The sequence below is a fragment of the Cheilinus undulatus genome, linkage group 17 (genome assembly GCF_018320785.1).
Source record: "Cheilinus undulatus linkage group 17, ASM1832078v1, whole genome shotgun sequence".
Lineage (NCBI taxonomy): Eukaryota > Metazoa > Chordata > Actinopteri > Labriformes > Labridae > Cheilinus > Cheilinus undulatus.
Window position 1 is genome coordinate 17,804,479 of NC_054881.1, and position 21,254 is coordinate 17,825,732.

Consider the following 21,254-nt stretch of genomic DNA (forward strand, 5'->3'; position numbering starts at 1 on the left):
TAAACTGCAAAACACCCAACGGTGTCCAACTTTTGCAATATATTTCTATATGGAAAGGTCTGGAAAAACCTCCTCATGAAAGCATAAAAACTTTTTAGAGATATTTGAAAGTTTTTTTTTTTTTAATTCAGGTGTTTCCAATACCAGTTCTTTATTGCGCTATTTAGATTTTGCGCATTTCTAAGGGTAATGGAAACGCCGTTTCTGACAACTGTGAAAAGACATTTGAGAAAGGCTGGTCCAAAGGGTTGTGTATCCGCAAAAAAAAAAAAAAAAAAAAAAAAACACTGCTTCATCCAAAGAACAAGAAAAAGAGATATGAGTGAGCAAAAGCACAAAAAATTGCACCTATGATGACTGGAAAAAGTTATGTGGACCAGCGAAAGCAAGTTTGAACTATTTATTCCAAATGGCAGAGTCTATGTCTGTACACAAACTGGTGAACGTCCTAAAGCACCATGGGTAACACCCACAATAAAGCATGGAGGTATAGCGCCATGGTATGGGGGTGTTTTGCAGGTGATAGGTACTTGCTTGTATCATGAAGAAGGAACAGTACCACTCCATCTTCCAGCATCATGCAGTTCCATCTGTGGGTGGAAAGTTTGTTTTGCAGCAAGATAATGACCCTAAGCATTCTTCCGAGCTCTGTCAGGGTTACCTAGACAGAAAAGAAGAGTAAGGTGTTCTTCCAAAGAAGGTCTGGCCCCCTCAGTCTCCAGACCTTTCTACAATTGAGCTTGTGTGGGATGAATTAGACAAAAGCGTCTGCTTAATGACATTATGGGTCCCATGAATCAGCAGTCTCTCACTGATGAAATTAAGAAAGCTTGGGATGCAATTCCTGGCACGTGCCTTAAAAAAACGTGTGGAACGAATGCCTCGTAAATGCCATGTTGTTGTTAAAGCCAGAGGTTACTTTGGAGAAAGCAAAGTCTAAGCAAGAATGATAATCATTAGTGGTGGGCGTATCAATCCTAAAGTATCGATATTTACAAAGTACTGATTTGGTATTGAGTACTTTTTGAAAGTATCGATATTAAATGAGTACTTTCAAAAAAACATCTAACCATGCACCCCATCTGTTTGTTTGCAGTCACCCTCGTCTGTCTGTTGTGCCAACAGTCCGCTGCTGCACTGTTTTCGTGTCACGTGACTTCGGCGACCAATCAGATAGAGCAAACGCACACATACACACTCAAGGCATCAGCACGCACACATTTATTCAGTCCTCATGTCTGTATCAAACTGGAGAGAACGGCACAAAAAACTGCTGCGGCTTTCTGGAATAACTTTCCACAAAAATGCAAAGGTGAGTCAGTGTTTCCAGTGTCAGCTTTCATCTCAAAGTTATAAAAAACTGATGCATGAAGAGGATGTTAGAGTAATGTCTAATCTGCACCACTCACTTACCGCCTAAAGACATTGATGGTGTTTTTCTTTGAGCCAAAGCCATGGCTAGTGCAGCTAGTCATAAAAACCAGGAAGGAAACAAGTTCTGTAGCTGACTCTGATGCATGTGCGATTCATTTTAATTCACTTTGAGAGTGTACTTCTAAATCTGTTCCTCTTTATTGCTGTTTACTAGTTTTTCTCCTATAATTTGACTGCCTTTTCCAAAAGGTTAAAAGTATTTTGCAGCATTTTCTCAAACCATACATTGAATAGTCCACAGGTTAATTAACTGAAACTGTCTAACCATTAGGTACAGTGGGGAAACAAAAAAGAAAATAAGTCCCATATTACAAAAAAATATATGTTAAAATCCTACTTTGAAATATGTTTTACCCCAAATACTTAGTTGATAGTTAAAGATAACTCGGAAAAGAATTAGTTCTGTTTATTAAGACTGATAAATAAATGATAGATAATGTTCGAGATTTTATTGGCCTTGTTCATATCAATTTAATAATTATGTATACTGCTGCTTTTATAAGTAAAGAGTATCGGTATCCATGGTACTAGTCCTGTATTTACTTGGTATCGGATCGATATTAAATTTTGCAGTATCGCCCACCACTAATAATCATAGTAAAAATGTATTCCGATGAGTGAATCATTAGGTAATATTTATGTTCATTTTGTTGCTAAGTATAGAATGATCTTTTTTTGGACAAATTTGATCTTGTTTCCAAACTTTTGACCTGTAGTGTTTATTGAGCCATATTACAAAAATCAAAAACTCATTTTAACATTTTTAGAGCATTAATTAGGGCTCAGATTTTTACCCAAACTTGCCATTAAAACCTGCCTTTGTGCTCAAAACTGGCTCCTTCTGCTTAGCTTTTTTCTGTTTTTACTTGTGTCTGCTTGCTCTCAAATCTTTACCAATTGTAAGTCTTTCTCTGCAGGCATACAAATCTCTGCTCGCACTCCAATTGTTCTCCATACTTGTACATTTTCTCTGCTTGCCCCCCGATCTTTCTATGTGCATTTACGAAACTCTCTGCTCGCACGCAAAACTTTCATTGCATGCGTACGAATCATTCTGTAGTATTCCTTGTACAATTTTCTGTAAGTTTCTGAATTTTTCTCTTCACATGTACAAAACTTTCTCTTCTCGTACTTTTTTCTTTTTCTGCAAGCACTCAAAACTTTCTATGCATAACATATTTTTGCTATTAGGCTTTTTGATGAACCATTCAGACAGAAATATGATTGACTGATAATGTTTGCTCTGCCTGTTGTCTTGGTAAGCACACAGAGAAAGTTGTGTACGTGTACGTAGAGAATAAACCTGCAAAAACAAGCAGAAACAACCTGAATGAGAGGAGAATGGTTTGAGTTTAAGTGCAGGAAAACTGAGCAGACAACAAAAGATTTGAGACCAAGCAGAGATTTTAAGCACATAGAAAATCTAAACACAAGGAGGCAGTGAAAAGCACGAAGACATGAAAGAGAGAAGAAAAAGCTGAGCCCAAAATCATGGTCTTAAAACGTAAAAATGTGCCCTTGAATTTGAATGGTGCTTATCCTTTCTGTGTCCAGTTGGGCTCCATTTACTTGCTTATAACCAACTAATTGTGTTTTAGCTACAATCATTTATCACATAACCTTTCATGGACCATATATGTTTCTGAGAACAGCTGAAGAAGGCACTGTTGTTCCTTGTGTTTATCCTGAAGACATCATTTCTCTCCACCCAGGGTGGTACACTCCCAGTCCTTAAGGCCAAATCCAGGAAACAAAAGTCTCTCTTTTACAGTTAATTCCATAGATTACTCAAAACACTGCAACGTGACTCAGAGCATGCAGCCTTACTCTGCAACATGGACAGTAAAGCATTATCCGTACTATTTGTAGCTGCCTAGAGGCAGAAAACAAGCGATCTCTATGTAAAAACAGTAGTACTGAATGGACATACAAGATTAAACTTCTCAATGCCGTTTTCAAAAATCTCTTTTTCAAAGCTTTTTTGGGGGGCTTTGACTATATGGGTGCCTGCTCTACCAACTGAACTAAACCAGCACCACTGATGCCAATATAGTTTAAAGGTCGCATGTTGATTCATGGTAGTTGGTCAGCCTGCCTTCAATTGTATGTTAACTGCTTAAGCATCACAAAATCACACCCTGTATTTACATTAACCAATTGGCGATGCATTGTGGCTTACATGAGTGATGATTTAGGAGTGATGGTGCCCACACCTGCTGTTCTTTAACAACTACATAACTGCACACTTCATAAATCATGAATATGGTACATTTTTCCAGGATTTTTTTTTTTTATCTCTTAAGTTTTTTTCATTGTATTGATTTAATGATTTAAAATTAGGAGATGTTAACAATCTGGAATGAAGCAATTGTGACTGTCACCACTGTTAGTTCATTACAATGAATGGGAGAAACTTAATACGCATCTGGAGTTCTTTTCACCTTTTCCCATTGAACTAAACCTGCACCAAACCGTAACCCAAGGAATTAAGGTAAGATATGAAGCATGAACTCAAGTGAAATGACTTTTGGCTTAATACACTATATGTTTGCCCTCTTTTGCAGTTATAAGAGCCTCCACTCTTCTTCAAAGGCTTTCTGTGGGAATTTGTGCCCATTCATTCTGTAGAGCATTTATGAGGTCAGGCTCTGATGTTAGGCCAGAAGGCCTGACCTCATAAATGAGTTAGGGTATTTAAAATCAGGCTAGAATCAGTTGTCTTGTTCTGCTGAAGCATTAAGATTGGCCTAGCCCAAATCCTGAAAAACAGCCCCACACCATTATCCCTCCTCCACCAAACTTTGCGGTTGGCACAATGCAGTCAGGCAGGTAACATTCTCCCAGAATCCACCAAACTGGGATTTGTCAATCTGACTGCTACAGTAGCGTGATTCGTCACTCCACAGAACACATTTCCACTGCTCCACAACCCAGTGTCGGTGGGCTTAACACGTCCCCATCTGACGTTTGGCATTGGACTCGGGGCTTGCAAGCAGCTGCTCAGTCTTGGAAACTCATTCTATGAAGCTCTCACTGCACAGTTTTTGTGCTATTAATGCCGGTGGAAGTTCAGAACTCTTCAGCCATGGAATCAGCACAGCATTGGCAACTTTTACGCACAATGCACCTCAGCAGTTGTTGACACCACTCTGGTCTTTGCTTCGTGGCTTGGTTGCTGTTGTTCCTAAATGCTTCCACTCTCTGATAATATCGCTTACAGTTAACTGTGGAATATCCAACAGGGATGAAATTTGATGAACTGTCTTATTGCAAAGGTGGCATTCATCACAGTTTGTATCACAGTTGGAGAGTACATGATCCTTTTCGATCAAAACACCAGAATCCAGTGATCAACAAGTGTAGCCAAATACTTTTGTTCATATTGTGTAGACCACAGGTTGTGGCACTACTCCTGCAAACCCACCGCTGCACATTTGGCAGCCTTTCTTAAAGTTGGAAATTGTCTATTTGCTTAACAAAACTGTACAGTCAGCTTATTTATGAGCTTTAGAGTTGCTTCTGGGCAGGCTGTTTCCACTTGCTTTCAGCTTTATTGTTTTGCAAACCTAAATCTTGTGCATATAAGATAATTGTTTGCAAACACAAAATGACAAAGTTTCAGACCTTTAAGGCTCAATAATGTATGCTCTCTAAATGTAATAAGTCTGTGGTAGTTATGGATAATAAGGAATTCTTCTATGCATCTAAAGTGTTAAATTTAAAGTAAAAATTAGAAATGACCTCTTGGTGTAGAAAAGTGTTCTAACCTTGGGCTAGTCCCTGTATGCATGCATGGATTATTACTTTGTGGCTGATAAACATTTCAGAAACTTCCCAATTGCACCTTTGGTTGACACTTTAACATCTCTAATTTGTTACTAGAATTGTTTGTGAAATTTACTAGCTGTTGTGCAAGTCTTTGCTCTCCTTCGATTTGTGAATGAACATGCCAAAAACAGTTTCATTGTCTGTGGATTTGACAGTGTCTGTTAAAGTCCTTATCTGACACCTCTACTGTTTCCAGGTACACTGCTTGTTGCTACAGGTCTGCACAGGTTACACATCACGTCACAGCTTTATATGGACTGGTTCCTCAGCTAAAGAGATTGCCTGATGAACTGATGAAGCCTCTCCATAAACTGTGGGATCAAATCAGGATGACTCCTTGTTTTGATTCATGGAGGTGTTTTTATGCGTCTCTGGCTGCAGGCTGCAGGGAGTGACGTCAGTCTCAGAGTTTTCTCATCATACATTTTTATGAGCTGAGTTAGCAGTCAAATCTAGCTGAGAACATTCTGTACATACTTTTTTAATGACTGCATTTACTTTGATACTAAAGAGAAAGTAGGTTAGGTATTTACAGCCGAATAAAGATTTTATTCTTAGCCTACTTGCATAGGATCAGGTCAGCATAGATACCACTATGTAAATTTGCATTCTTTCTAGTGATAAACTGGTTTTATGCCATGGTTCCTAAAGAGTTTTAATTCTGTGTTTTAAGAATATTCTTTCAACAACAGGAAACATGTTTCATTCTGCAGCTTCTGAGTTTGTGAAGTTTAGTTCAGAGTTATTCTTCATTATCTCCTAAAGTAATTCATGTTTGGTCATAGTTAACTGTAGATCCTCTAATCTATACTTAAGTGCCCCAGGATTCTGATCTTGGTTCTTATTTTTCCCCACTTGCAAGCTTCCTTGGGGTCAAATCTTTCAAGAGCAGCATGTCAGTTTTCCCTCTATGCTGATGACAGCAAGGTTTATTTCTCCTTTAAATAATCAACTGTAAAGGGACTGGAACTTTACTCGTAGACTTTATTGGCAAAAGTAACAGCATAATAAACTTGCAAAGCAGATGATACGCCTGTGTCCGTGTTTCTCACTGGTGAATCCATCTTGCAAAGCTCCCGTCTGAACCGTTTGGGCCCAGTTAGAAAGGGACAGGACCAATCAGCGACAACTGGCAGTATTTTCAGGCACGGCGGAGTCGTGACGTAAGCAAGCAGCAACAAGAGGCCGGTACAATAATTGCGGAAGACATTAACGTGGATGCTGCTGAAGCATCAGTTTTATCAGAACTTGACGACATTTCTTCATTAAAAGAAGAACAAAGAACAGCTTCGAGTTGTTTTCTTTTCAAAAACGACAAAAGTCATGTACTGACATGTCTACAGTCGCCATGGTTCATGTTATGCACTTCTATATGGAGTTTACTACTTCAGTAGTAGCAGGAGGACTCATATTTGTATGTACAACCAAAATTCCAAAAAAAATGGGACATTGTGTAAAATTTAAATTAACATAAAGCAATGACTTTCAAATCACATATTTTATTCACTATAGAACATAAACAACATATCATAGGTTGAAACCGAGACATTTAACCATTTCATGAAAAATATTAGCTCTTTTTGAATTCGATGGCAGCACTGACAATCCACATGTAAATATAAAACTTGAAACAATACTTAGGTTATAGTTTTCCCAAATCCTTTTCCATACCCTTTGTGTGGCACAACAGCAGCGTTACTATTTTATGTTAAAAACTTGAGATTAAATCTCTGACAAGGAAATATTTCTCTTAAATAAACGTATTCTTTACTCTGACCTGGATTTAGTGGGTTGTCAGTCTTTCTCGTTCAGGACATAAATTGTAGGTTAACTGTAAGACTATCATGAGGTGCTTGACTCTGTTCATCTGTTTTTCCAGAGGAAAAAAGACCCCAATAAATCAGTGAAGGGTGGAGACCTGACCCCAACTGCCCTCATAAACACTGAACAAAGCTGTGCTTCCTTTCACAGATTTGTTCTCTGCACTGTTTGAAAATTTGTAAACTTCTAGTTTAATTAAAGTCTTTCAAATCTTTCTCTTTGGCTTCAGATATTCCAGGGTTGTCAGGGATGTATTGGCAGTCTATATTTAGACCATTACTGCTTTTATTAGTGGTGGTATGAGTAAAGAAAACCAGACAACAAAACATTACAACTATAAACTGTAAAACAGGGCATATATCTGCTGTTTCTTTGACCTTTACTAGAACAACAGTACCTCTGCTGTGGTAAAGAGTTTCTATTGAGCTCACTCTTAGACCTAAAATAAATCATCCATCTGACTCTGCCAGTTTTGTCATCACCCTCTCCTCTTATTTGTTTTTGGTAGTATTTTTGTCTTTGTGCATTGCTGAATGGAGGATTTTGAAACATTCATGTTAATCTTGATGTTAGTTTCAGGATCATGCTTCTTTGTCGTTCATCATTCCTGAAAAATCTGTTTTCATCCGAGCCACCTGGTTAAATAAAGACTGGAGACGGTAAATCTCTCCACATGGGGGTCAGTTTCAGCTCCAGTGTTTTTATCCAGACTGTTAAAAGAACCATTGAAAATTTACAGGACACAGTCTGTTATTCTTTCATTCATGTATTAAACACTTGTGTAATTTTCCAGTAATCAATGAGGGCATGCGTTCACTTTTTATGATGTCAGCTATAAATATAAAATAATGGAGAAAATGAACATGAAAATAAAAGCTTTGCTTGTTCATTTTTATTTAGATGCATATGTTTTCATATCTTTAAAATCAACAAAAATATTTTTTATACTACTTTTTATACAAGACCACAAATTTCTAGTTTGAATGGATGTCCACAGGTAATTGTCTTTGAATTCATGGTAACACTGCTAATAGGAGGCTTTAATAGCTGATTTGCCATAGTTGTAATGGCACCTTTTCATTTAAAACTGAAAGGATTAAATTAAAAGAGATTGCCGGGCCTACCTGTAGAAGATTAAAACATACGTCATGTGCTCAAACTCTTTTTCTATTGACTAATGGGCTCCAACTGTAATGATTCACGCTAAAGCTTATACTGAGTTTTTAAAAAAAAACTACTGTAAAAGGCACAATGGAGAGACATCAATCCAGTCTGGGACATTATGTCCTTTTTAATTTTTTTTTGTCAAAAATTTAACACAAGAGGAACCCAAACCAAGGAGTCCATCACCCCAAATGTCTTATGTAAGCTGTGGCAGCAGCGTGAGTTGTCAGTGTGTGAGTAAAGGTTGTGTCACCCATACACACCCATCTGCAGCTTGTTTCTTTGAACTGCAGTCACACCCTGAACGATGCGAAGGTGACACAACATAACACAACATGTGCAGCTCTGCTGGGTGATTCATGACTTGTGTGGGACGATGAAATGTACTCTAACATTCAGCTTTCCCTTTTATACCAGCTTCTGTGGCTTTGATACTGGAAAAAAAACATCGTTTTCCACACTGATTGAGTGATTTTCTTGTCCTGAATTTCTACAATTCTAAATCTTGTTTATCATTTCAAACATTATTCCTATTCAGGCTGGAAGTGTAGGGTAAAAGTTAAGGGTTGGGTTTAAGATATTTTTTACAGAGCATGAGATGGAAGAAAATATTTTTCACCACCAATTTCTAAGAGTGCTGTTTTATGACAATATGTGATTTTGAAATGTGACTTTTCCACCCCTTAATACACTCTTCATTGTAGTATTGGCTGTCAAATCATTGTTTTATTTAAGAAACGCTCCTGAATGAGCCAAAATTCTAAAAGAGTTTACATGGCAGCCTTGATAAAAGACAGTAGAAAGTCTCTGAATCTCTATGGAAGTCATAATGCTTCCTTTCTTATCCCACTTATCATAAGAAACACAGGGCTGTCCTTAAAAGAAGGAAAGGAGTTTACAGTGATCCTCTAAACCTTGCACCACCAACTTAAACATCTGCAGGCAACTCATATCATCATTAATACTATTATCTGTAAGATCTGTTTGATTACAAATCAGTGCGCTTCATGCAGAACAAGGGTGAACTCTGCAATCTGCGAATAATCCAAAATTAAACCTATAAAACTTCATCAGTACAAGTAAACATTTCACTTTAACATCATTATATTTGTTTCCGCTCCCTTTGCAGTTTTACTAAACACTCTGTCTTCCAGTCCAGTTGAGTGCCATACAGGATCGGATGACACAAATAAGACCAAGATCCTTTTCACTGTTCACATCCTGCATGGTTACTTTGAAGTTATGGTCATATTTATCCAGCCAGAGTTGAATCCCTTCAACCTTGGTGTCCTATTTTATCAGATTCTGTTCTTCAGCAATCATCGTATAAAAACCATTTTATCTTTGCAGGTGCCATCCTTCAGTAATTAAAGTCAATGACCCTTAAAGTCTTCCCCCAGTCAACAAGTACTGCTTTACTAAGATCTGCTGTTTCAGAGCCTACCCTTAAGATATAAACTAGGCCATTAAAGATAAGGGACTTGTGGATTTTCCTGGCTTACATCCCCCAAATGTTGGATTTGGATGGATCCTTGGATGTTCTTCCCTTTTACTGATTTTATACATAAATTATGGTCAGTATAATCTGGCTTTTTAACAAAGAAATTACTAAAAGAAAAAACTCTTTAATGTCAAAGTAAAAACAGATTTCTGAAAAGTAATGTCAATTAAACAAAAATATGTGAAGTAATATAAGTGACTGTTCAAACACTGTCAGATTTCACAGCACAAATTCTCTATTGGATTGAGGTCTAAGTTTTAACTCGGCCACTCCAGAACATTCACCTTATTGTCTTTAAACCGTTTCTGTGTAGCTTTCGCTGTATACTTCAAGACATTGTCTTACTGGAAAACAATTCTTCTCCTAAGCTGTTGTCCTCTTGCAGACTAAATGAAATTGTCCTCCAGGATTTTCCTATATTTTGCCACATTCATTTTACCCTCTATCTTTACAAGCCTTTCAGGGCCTGGCTGCTGAGAAGCATCCTCACAGCATGATGCTGCCACCACTGTGCTTCAGTGGGGATGGTGTGTTTTGTGGAGATGTGTAGTGTTTGGTGTCTTGTTTGATGGCCTGAAAGCACCATTTTGGTCTCATCAGACCAAAGAAGTTTCTTCCACTGGACCATGGAGTCTCCCACATGCCTTTTGGCATACTCAGGTTGAAATTTGTATGAGTTCTCTTCAACAGTGACTTTCTTTTTGTCTCTCTTGTCAGGTATCATTGGCCTCTCTCACTAGTCTCCTTCTTGCACGGTGACTCAGTTTGTGAGGACAACCTGATCTAGGTAGATTTACACATGTGGCATATTCCTTCCATTTCATAAAAATGTTTGTCAAAAAGCTAAATTATTTTTGGCATTGATTGATTTATACAAACAATTAAAGAGTGAAACATCCAAGGTGGTGTATATCTTTTATAGACACTGTATATCATAAATCTTGTTTCTTTACTTTTACTCCAGACTTTGGTACTTTTATAGAAATTCAGTTTTACTTATTTAGATCTGTAAAGATTTGTATTCAAGTTGTATAAAAGCACAGTATCTAAATCTAATGTCCATGTGGCTCTCTATCAAAACAATAAAAGATATGTTGATCAGCTCATCCCAACGCTGCCGTTTACTTCTTGTCTTGAATTGAGGCCTCTATATATTCAAAATAGCATCCACACAGTGTATTGACCAAAGAGTAAATCTCTGTTTTGATTTCATGGATGAATTTCTCATAATGAGGGAGACAAGCTCTTACTAGTACCATTCCTGGTTTGCTGCAGGCAAAGCCTTTTAGGATAGCTTGCAGTGTTAACCAGGAAGGTCTCTTTTAACAGCTTTTCTCCTTCATTGTATGAAATGTATCCGTGAAACCAAAATGTTGGTTTCTTTTTGTGGAGTGCTGTTTTTGATGAACAGAGTCCTCAATTGAAAAAATTGAGCTGCGCATACGCTCAAGCAAGAAGACTGTAATAATCACTCATTCATGTGTCTCCTTTTTCCACGTTCTTTTTTCCTGCTCTGGTAATCCGCTGATATTGTTGCTATTCACTTAATTCTGAGCCAGTCCAGCTCTGCTGTGACCATCCTGCTGCTGTCATTTTTGAAATCTGTTTTCCTCTCATCTACAGTCAGTTGTTTCGGTGCAACTGCGTCAACCCTCCTCCACCCCAGCCACCTCTGTTACATTTCGTCAGTGTCCAGGTTCAACTCCTACATGACATCCTGCATTCCTTTATTGCCACCTCCAAGCCATCTCATCAGTGTCTGGGTCAAGCTTCTCAGACGTCCACATCTCAGAAAAATCGTGAAACTCATTTTAAGTACAAGGTGGTCAGCTGTAGGCCCGCTTGGCCTGGAAATGCCTGAAGTAGCCACATCATTACAGGGGGAAGCATTGGTGATTGAACTGGCAATTGATAGCAGAGACAATCAGATAATAATAATGACCTTTCCAATCACTGAGTTTCGCAAAATAACAACCATACTACTTCTGTGTTAGTGACCTCTTATCAAAGTCACAATATGGCATTTGCACTGATACATGATAAAGTCTAATGTGGTGACCTTTTATCAGCCAAGATCAAGACAAAGACTTCATTAAAAAATTCTTAAGTGAGTCAGACCTGTCAGCTACCTCTGTTCTAACAAGAACAGAGGAACCTTTTATATTTAGATATATGCATTTAAATCTGTCCATAAAGTGTTTTTACAGAGCAGCAAAAGGACAGGATATCAGTCAGTGATATTAGAGGTCATGTATGTGTTTGTGTGTGGGTCCATAGTATAACCAGCCTGTTGGGTGTGTTTTCAGCTCCAGCACAGAGGAATGTGAGGTGTGGTTGTCAGTGTTACCCAACACAAAGCAGTTCAGCATGCAGTCAGACACCTATAGCAACCAGCAGCTGTTTACAACAGTCGGCCTTCTTACAGGAGACTCCAGACCTCAACAATAAGCTGTCTATGAGCAGGTTTGCCACTGTAACAGTGTGTGTAGTCAGTCTGCTGGAAAACATTAAGTCTGATGTCTTAGAAAGGCTTTCCCCACCGTGACTACGTTTGTTCAGCTCCCTTTCTACAGAGTAAATAACAGCCAGTGTAATGGTTTAAAAGTATGATCGTTTTTCTAAAGTTGCTAAAATCTTCTGCACCCTAACTCTGTTCAGATTAGCATTGTAGCGTGACTCAAGATGGTGTTGTATTTGTCCTGTACCTGTACATTTTGTTGTGTAGTTACTCACTGTATTTTAAACAGTGCGACCTGTAGCATTAATGTGTAAATGTCTGAAATCAACGCAGTTGATTTGATTTTTTCTACTGCTCACTGTAGCTTCTTCCTGCTCTCACAATGATGTTGAATGAGTACACCATTGCGCCTCTGAATGACAGTTTTCCACTCTTGAAAAAGCACTTGGAAGCTCTAAGTCATTGTTTCAGTGATTGACTGAGAAAAAAAAATCATTTTACTTTAATAAATTTATCATTTAATCATCACCAATGTCAAACACAAGTCTCTGCATGCTGCTTACCATCCAACATCCTCATATATTTTACCTAGCCTAGATTATCATATTGTTCTAGCATCCCTGTTATTATGCCTACACGAGTGTTTAATCTTACGCAGAGATTTAATCTGTTTCCTGAGCATTTGGTCATTTAAACATTGTAGTTAATGTTTATTTAACCTCAAGGTGTTGTGATTGCTTTGACCTTCATGTAAACTGTGTCCAGGTGAGCGGACACATGAGTGTAATGTTTAAGGGAGCTCATAGCACTCAGCCACCCCTCTTGCTGCACCAAACATAATGAAACACTATCTGTAGCTTGAATGAATATTGCTTTTTTATGATGAAGTTACCACAAATTCTCATCTAAGTTTCTCGTTTAGATCTTCGGCAGGTAAGTTGCACTACATCAATGATTCCCTCCAAGGCTCTTTATTTCTAATGCAGTACTTAATTTAGGGACAAAAAATGTAAATATCCAAGGTATATAAAGGTAGGCCTATATTTAATCAGTTTCTGAGCTGTGATGGAAACAAATGACCTTTCTTTGGCATCTTATCAAAGGCTTTTTAATAAGTATGACTGCAAAGAGTTTCCAACATTGCACAGAGTGTTTTAAATGCATGAAAGACACACCTAGCTGAGCCACCCAGTGCTGGTAGACATATTTCAGACCACAAAAATGAAGACTGTTTAATGACAAAGCAAACATTAGAAGGCAGAGGACACATCTTTTTTTGGTTATAAACAGTACTCGTTTACATAATTCCATTTTTACCCTCAAAACCCACTGGATCACCAATGATCCCAAGCGGAAGCGCATACATGTGACGGATCTCTGTAGAGTAAATTGTGATTGAAGCATACTTTTTTGCTGATCTACAGACTGCTCCTGGTGTTACTATCCCTTCCAAAGTATTTTTAATTGAGGCACACAATGTGACATTTATTCAGAGCTTTAATACTGTAATGCAAATCCACTTGCTAAGTCCATGATCATGTGACTATTTATTACTTTTTTTGCCATTAAAAAAGTGCAAGGAATATACCACAACTTCCTGTTAGCCTATAGGCAAATCACGATACTCCAATGTTTTCTTCTATTTTTTTTTTCTTTCTTGGCTATAGTAACTAATCAGGGCCTGCCAAAGATCAACAAGAGACAAGATAGCTATCTGCAAGTTTGGAAAGGTAAGAAGATATAGTCCTTTATGGCCCTAATAATCAAAATAGGACATGTGCCCTCTTAAAATGGGATTCATGCACTGGAAAACCACAAGTCTCACATTTAGTGAAATGGGAATAACCTGAGTGCAGTGAATGTGTCTCAAGTGATTGTAGCATGAAGTCTCCTGTGTCTGGAAGGTCCAGTCACTTCTTAATCAGTATTCCTTGCTACCATTACACCATGAAGGCAAAAGAACACTCCAAGCAACTCAGAGAAAAGGTGAAGGAAAAGTAGAGTCAGAGGGTGGATACAAAATATTCCAAGGCACTGAACACCCCCCAGAGTTTAGCTGAATCCATCATCATGACATGGAAGGAATATGACATGTAAATCTACCTAGATGAGGCTGTCCTCAAAAACTGAGAGGTCGTGCAAGAGAGGACTAGAGAGAGGCCACCAAGACACCTGTGACTACTTTGAAGGAGATACAAGCTTCAGCAGTTGAGATGGGAGAGACTTTGCATACGACAACTGTCGCCCATGAAAGCCACTGATGGAGAAAACTCATTAAATCTCAACTAGAATCCGCCAAAAGGCATATGGTAGACTCCATGGCCAAGTGGAAGAAAGTTCTTTGGTCTGATGAGACCAAAATGGTGCTTCAAACAAGACCCCAAATATTGCACATCACCACAAACAGACCATCTCCACTGTGAAGCACGGTGGCAGCATTATGCTGTGGGGATGCTTCTTAGATGCATATTATTACATATTCTTATTTAACTGACATTTCTTTGTAGAAATCTGTTTTAATTTTGACACTAAAGATTTTGTTTTCATTTTATTTTGGTCTAAAAAGCCAAACTGTATTTACCATGATTGCTTCATAGAACCAATAAAAGGGTTAAACATCCAAGAGGGGGACTCATTTTCACAAGCACTGTATATGACACTAGCCATCCTTTTGAAAAAACATAAACCTTTGAACCTCAATACTCATCCATGGAGGTGCAAAAAAATCACAAATTGATGCTGAGGTGAGCGGCTGAGAGAGGTAAAGTAATCTGTTGTTTACATAGTATTCTCATACTGGACTCATTGTGTAATTTTGCAACTCCCGCATGCACTCATAGTTCTCCAATGACCTTGTTATCTGTCACCTCCAGATACTCAGGGCTCTGCTCTGCTGCACTTTGCTCCAGCGGGCTAAGATTGTGTGCCAAGAGAGGAGTCTGGATGAAGACCTCCTCTCTCAGACCTCCTCCACTGTCAGGCCAGTGACATTATGTCTTTTTTTTGTGATTTGAAACATGACTTTAAATAAAACTATAGTACTTCTTAATGCTTATTTTCTAAAGGTGCAAGTCTGTCTTGTTGAGTTTATCATTGTTTTTTTGTACAAAAGTAAATGAAAAAAATGTCACTGTTGCTTTGTCTCTGTTTTCCTTGTGGATTTGGTCACCAGTCAATATCTCACACTATCCCTTCATGAAGTCACGTTTTATTTTTCTCTTGTGCAAATAAAAAGAGAAAGAAATTAAAAATACCATCAAAAAAGATAACACAACCTTCTCTGCTCCAATTATTCAATAAAGAGCATCAGTGAAATCACAAAGGCAGAACAAGAAAACCAAAACGCCAGAGGGAGGAATGAACATTCCTCAGATAGTTACAATAGTTGCATTTTGGTGAGACTGGTACACTACATCTCCAAAAATGGTGACGAGAGAGCGACAGGGAGAGGGAGAGAGGGGAAAAGTGCACATGCCACTCTCTGTCCTTTCTGCCCTCCTGTCAATCAACTTCAACAGGCGGAGTAAGCGAACAGGTAAAGGGACAACTATTTTTTTGCGTGCGTCAGCGTGCGTCCTCCCAGTGCGCGTCTATTACGCACGGTTCTAGCGTGCTGCAGGTGTTGCTCTAGACACACCCACAAGGCAAACTTTTGTCAGACAAACTTCAGGCTGTCAGTCTGCAACGGAGCACCGCGGAGGGAACATTCACAGGTAAGAAGCTGATGATTCACCTTGTTTAGAATTTAACCAGACTGCTGCGTCGATTTCAGGGCACTGACTCCTGGGAAATCCCGGAGGTAGGATATATGTCTTTCTGCGTGTCGTCAATTTTGAAAGCAACCTTCCTGGAACTTGAATGAGCTGTTAATGGTAAAAAAAAGAAAACAAACACAGCAGTTTATGGGACATCGACAGGGTAAAAAGTAAAATAAATGAAAATACCTCAGATAAAGGTTAAGTTCACGAGGACAGATTCTCAACAACAATTACTGCATATCTTGAGACATTAAGATGGAGATACGAACATACTGAAAGGGATATAGAGTATCAGACAGCCAGTACCACCTTTCAAACATAGCCTACTGGAACAAAATCATCTTGGATTATTAAGATAAATAAGTTTTATGAGTGCAAAATTTGACTTTAGATGAAAAAAAAAAAGATTTAAACTCATTTTGTTTGCAAAAGTTAGAAGGCACACATGCTTAAACTTCTCATGGAGACATTATACAAAGCCAGAGCTAATAATGATAATAATGATAATAGTTATGAACAAAGTGATGAATGTTGTCGCCACCTATAATCAAGCAAAAACAAAACACAATTTTGTGTTGGATATTATTTGCATAATTTCTGGAGCTGTTAAAGATGTGTCCAGGTTTGGATATTTAACACCACTCTCTATGAGCATCTTGGATCAGGATCTGACTCATAATCATGAGTCCTTTGGCTGGCAGCACTCTAGATGATTTTGGGCCCAGTTTGCCCATTTCCTTGGGGGGTGGGCAATTCAGTGTTTGCCACAACTGAATTTTGGATACCATCCTCTGAGAAAGTAACTTTATCAAGAGGAATAATGAGAGAGAGCTCACTGGACTAGTTTTTAAAGTTTGCTAGGGGTGTGATTTTTTCTGTATCTCACAATTTGATTCTGATTCAGAGTCTATTTTTGGTTGTATTAGCTGATTAGAATAACGTAGATACACAGGAGAAAAAAAACATGAATGAAATTTATGAGCTCGGATAACTAGATATTCATAAGAAGCTTTACAGTGAAGGAATCCCATGGTTATAAATCTAAATCTTTCACTGTTGATGGCACTGTGGGAGTAAATCAGGACTGTGAAAAGAAACCAAGAATGGATGCTGATATTCTGTATTCCTTTCAGAATTGACTGGTGAATCCTTGAAGTGGTAGTCAGCAGTGGTTGGCTTTTGTTTGCTGATGTATGTTGTGAGCTCACACTTGTTCCTGAACTACCTCACTTTTATTTGGCAGACTTTGCCTGTTGACTTTGGCCCGCCACACATTACAGGATTTTAAGCCCGATTATAGGCAAGATTTGACGCCCCGATGATTGCGGGGGCGTAAACCGACTGGAGCCTCGTCCCAAATGATTATTTGTCTGAGTCGTCTGCATGTGTGTGGTGTCAACATGATTAATTTACTGCTCCAAATCACGTCATAGCCTCCCAGACCCTGAATTGTAAATATCAAACATGTTTGATATTTACGATTCTAGGTCGTAGTGCCGCTGACGAAGTACCCACAACAACCAATGAGAGCGAGCACACCATGTAGTGTCACCAGACGGATCATACGCACTTTCACTGCTTACAACCATAAACACAACTGTACCTTAATTCCAGCCAGGATTTCATCCTGAATCTTGCCCTTGTTTTATGATTTTTGCTGCACCTGTAACTCATGCCAGGACAGCCTGTTGTGGAGAGACAGCAAGACGGCATCGACAGACATCCATGATTTTTTTTTTTTCTGAAGTCATGTGATCACGCGAGGTCATAGGCAGGTCGGCAGATGTGTGGTCTCCGGTGATCTGACAATCTGGTCGAGTCGTCTAGTGTGTGCGTTCAGAGGATTAAAGATGAAAATCCTTTGGAAACTGTCCTGAAGTCTGTGGTCTCCCACAGTTTTAAAATCATTTCAGATTAAAAAATCATCTGGTCTGATGCCAGCCTAAGCTGGATCTTTCTTCCTTTTACCTGGAAGAACGTGGAATCCAGTGTGTCCAAACACTTTTCACTTGCGAAAAAGACTGGCTGAGTGTACATCAGTATGTCAGACACAGCCATGTAAACATTACCATTGCTGATGAGGAAAGTTGGAAAGTTGGAGACAGTGCACCAAGGAAAATACCTGCAGGTTTGTGATGCTAAAACTGACCTCAGTTGAAAATGGAATTGAATGAAGTAAACTACCATAAAAATTGTATTTGTGATATCTTAAGTCATAGAAATTATTTTCAGCTCTAACATGAATCAAACTTTTCTAACTGATCTAAAAATTTGTAGTCAGGGCAGCCAGTGCACCACAAACTAAAAAATCCAAAATAATGCAATGATTTTTGGCATAACATGTTAAAAGTGACAAAAAGTTATCATTGGCTGGACACACAATCTTCTAGTACAGAGGTTCCCAAACTTTTCAGGCCATTACCCCCAAATAACAGTGTCAGAGACTGGGGACCCCCAGTCTTTACTTCTGTAAACCATTTTAAATTTCTCTTTGTTTTTTGAAAGCATCCCATGACCCTTCTTCAGTGACTTGTGCCCCCCTGGAGGGCCCAGCACCCAACTTTGGAAACCACTGATCTAGTGATCCACTCTATACTTTTTTTTTTTTTTGTCTCCCGCTTGTTTTGAATCATTTTAAAAATTGCCTACTGTGTAGCAAGGGGGGATTTGAATGCTATGAACATGCAGTATTTTTAAATAGAGTGTTTTTCCCACTTCTCCCCATGAGCTTCATGGAAGCTGTTTCCTATTTGCACCTGTGCACAAAGCCAGGTCTGCAAAGACACGGTTTTCCCAACCCATGTGGAAGAATTTGACTGGCCTGACCTTAACCCTGACCAACACTTCTGAGGAGACCTGGAATATCTCACAGAGAGCTCTCTTAAAGGAGTGGAGGCTGTTATCTATGTCGAAATGACATGTTTTACTATCAGTTATGATGGGAATGTTAGGAAAATGAGAACAGGAACATCATGGTCATATAGGAGGAATATACCAAACTATAAAAACAGAATAACTTGTCATAAAAAGTTTAAAAATAAGTTTTTATTTCATCCATTTGTGCCACAGTTCTTTTTTTTTTCTTTTTCTTTTTTTTTTTTTTTTTGGTAAAGTTGATTCCAGGATTACTTAAGATTGAAACTAAAAACAAAATCAAATATGGGTATAGGTTATTAGACAGACCCTCATTAGTCCATGTGATGAAATCTGTTGTTGTGCTGGACCAGAGTTCCTCAGTCAAAGGGCGAGTCTCTGTACTCTGCACTGTGCTTCGATAAGAGACCTGCAGAAAGGAGATGTTATCTTTATTTCAGCAGGGTGGAGGCTGGTAATGTCTCCTACACCGGCTCCATGTGGAGCCACAGTGTCACTGCTTTGTTAATAAATAACACAAATAGGAAGAACAACACTAGGAGAGCACATGTTTAAATGGACCAGAGCTTTAACCATGGAAACGAGGCAGCCTCCACGTGCTGGGAGAAACAGGAAGTTTGGCTTGTGTTTAGTTAAGGTTTCCCAGTCCTAAGGCAGGTTTTTAGTCTAAAAGCATAATGTGTTAGTTCTTAAACATACACAACTTTTTCCTTTTGTTTGTATATTATTCAGAATGTATTTGAATTAAAATCAATGTAAAATCTTTGCCTAAAACTGGCATGATTTAAACTGTTGTGTTGCTTGGCTTTCGTTTGTCATCTTGGGCAACAGTTAGTTACACAGCTGGAGCTGCAGATTTACCTTTTCAGGTATATAATGTCCCCTTACTCTATAGGATACCTTAAGTTTTCTTGGATAATTCTTTAATTGTGGATTGTTTAGTGCACACTGTGAAAAATAGGGCCGATACCATGAATGATATTTAAGACAACAGTTTAGCTAATGCCAATACTGATACCAGTGGTTTTTGTTATTTCTCCTCTTGGTGTAAGTCTTCCAATGTGCCAACATTTTTGAGAGGCATCTGGCTGGAGACCTCTATGGTGGGGCGTTTTGGGCTCATCTGATGGTGGTGGGAACGGGCGGGAAGCAACATACTAACCCTTGTTGGGGTTTTCCTAAATTTTTGGTGTGTTACTTTTAATTTCATCCCCCTCCCCCTTGGGCTAGATGTTTGTCAGCAGGGTAAATATTGGCCGATATGGATAATTAACCAAAGCATCCTTAATCAGGGGACCAAAGGTTATCTGCACATACTAGTATACACGATTCACATGTGCCAGGTCACTCCCAATTTTCTTGATGTTACAAGCAAAAAACTCCGAATTTTGTAGCATCTTGCAGACTTGTTTTACTCCCAAAAGACTGTTCAATATTTCAGTGCAACTTGTAGAAAAGTTGGCTAGTTTGATGACTCACTCCAGAAGAATGTTGAAGCGTTACTATTCCTAACTTAGCCTCTGTTTAGGCTTTACTTCTGCTCTAAATCAGTGTTACCATCCCTCAAACCAAGACAAAGCAAGGCTCCTGTTGTTTGTTAGTAGGGAAGCTACCATCACTCCATTTGCCTGCCTCAAATGTTGTATTTGAAAACAGTTAAGAGCACTAGTCAACAGACTTTTGCACTTGTCAGGTGTTCTGTTTGTAAAACAGTTTTGTGATGCTGTTGTCTCAATGACTGCTAAGCTAACAGAGGAGTCAGTCATGCATGTTTAAGTGTTTTTAGGCCCAGGAATGTTAAAAACTCTGGCTTAAAGTTACCTGTTAGCATCCGTCTCTTTGCCTTTGGCTCTTTTCCTTATCTTTGCTTCACCTTTTGTGCTCTGTCTTTATCTTCCTTGTTCTTCCCAATTTCTCTTTGCTGATCATGTTGATTGATTTTCACTTTCCCTTTTCTCCCTTATCTATGTCTTGCCATCTGTTTTCTCCTATATCTCTCCTTTCATTATTTTCTTGTGCTTGTTTTGATAGTGCTGCTTCTTTTAAACCATCACCATCTTTTTATTTCCTCATTCCCGCTGTCTTCTTTCACTTCCCCTCTCGTCGCTCTCACCTGCTCCCTCTCTCTCTGTCTTTTGGTCCTTTCAGTATTTACTCTTGTCACTTTTTCAAACCAGATTACCTTCACACGGCTCCCCAGTGTGTCTCCCACTGATGTTTTTAACTCCCCGTCTCTCTCTTTAATGTGTTTTAATGGGCGGACATTCTTTCCCTTGACTCCGACCCAGTTAACCAACCAGCCCAACCAGAAAACACAAAGTGTTCTGTCTCACCGTTTAGCTCAGCACACACCCATCCACCCTGTCTTTGTCAATCATTAAGATAAGTACTTTTATTAAATCAGGACTTTTGGATA

General features: G+C 38.7%; 1 protein-coding gene across 1 annotated transcript in view; it reads left to right on the forward strand.

The window, feature by feature from the left end:
• Positions 1–14,915: 14,915 nt before the first annotated feature.
• LOC121525252 overlaps positions 14,916–21,254 on the forward strand; it is a 73,178-nt gene continuing 66,839 nt past the window's right edge. The window contains exons 1-3 of the mRNA XM_041811137.1: positions 14,916–14,921; positions 15,080–15,186; positions 15,826–15,919. Of these exons, the coding sequence (XP_041667071.1) occupies positions 14,916–14,921; positions 15,080–15,186; positions 15,826–15,919 (207 nt within the window). The remainder of the gene's footprint in view (positions 14,922–15,079; positions 15,187–15,825; positions 15,920–21,254) is intronic.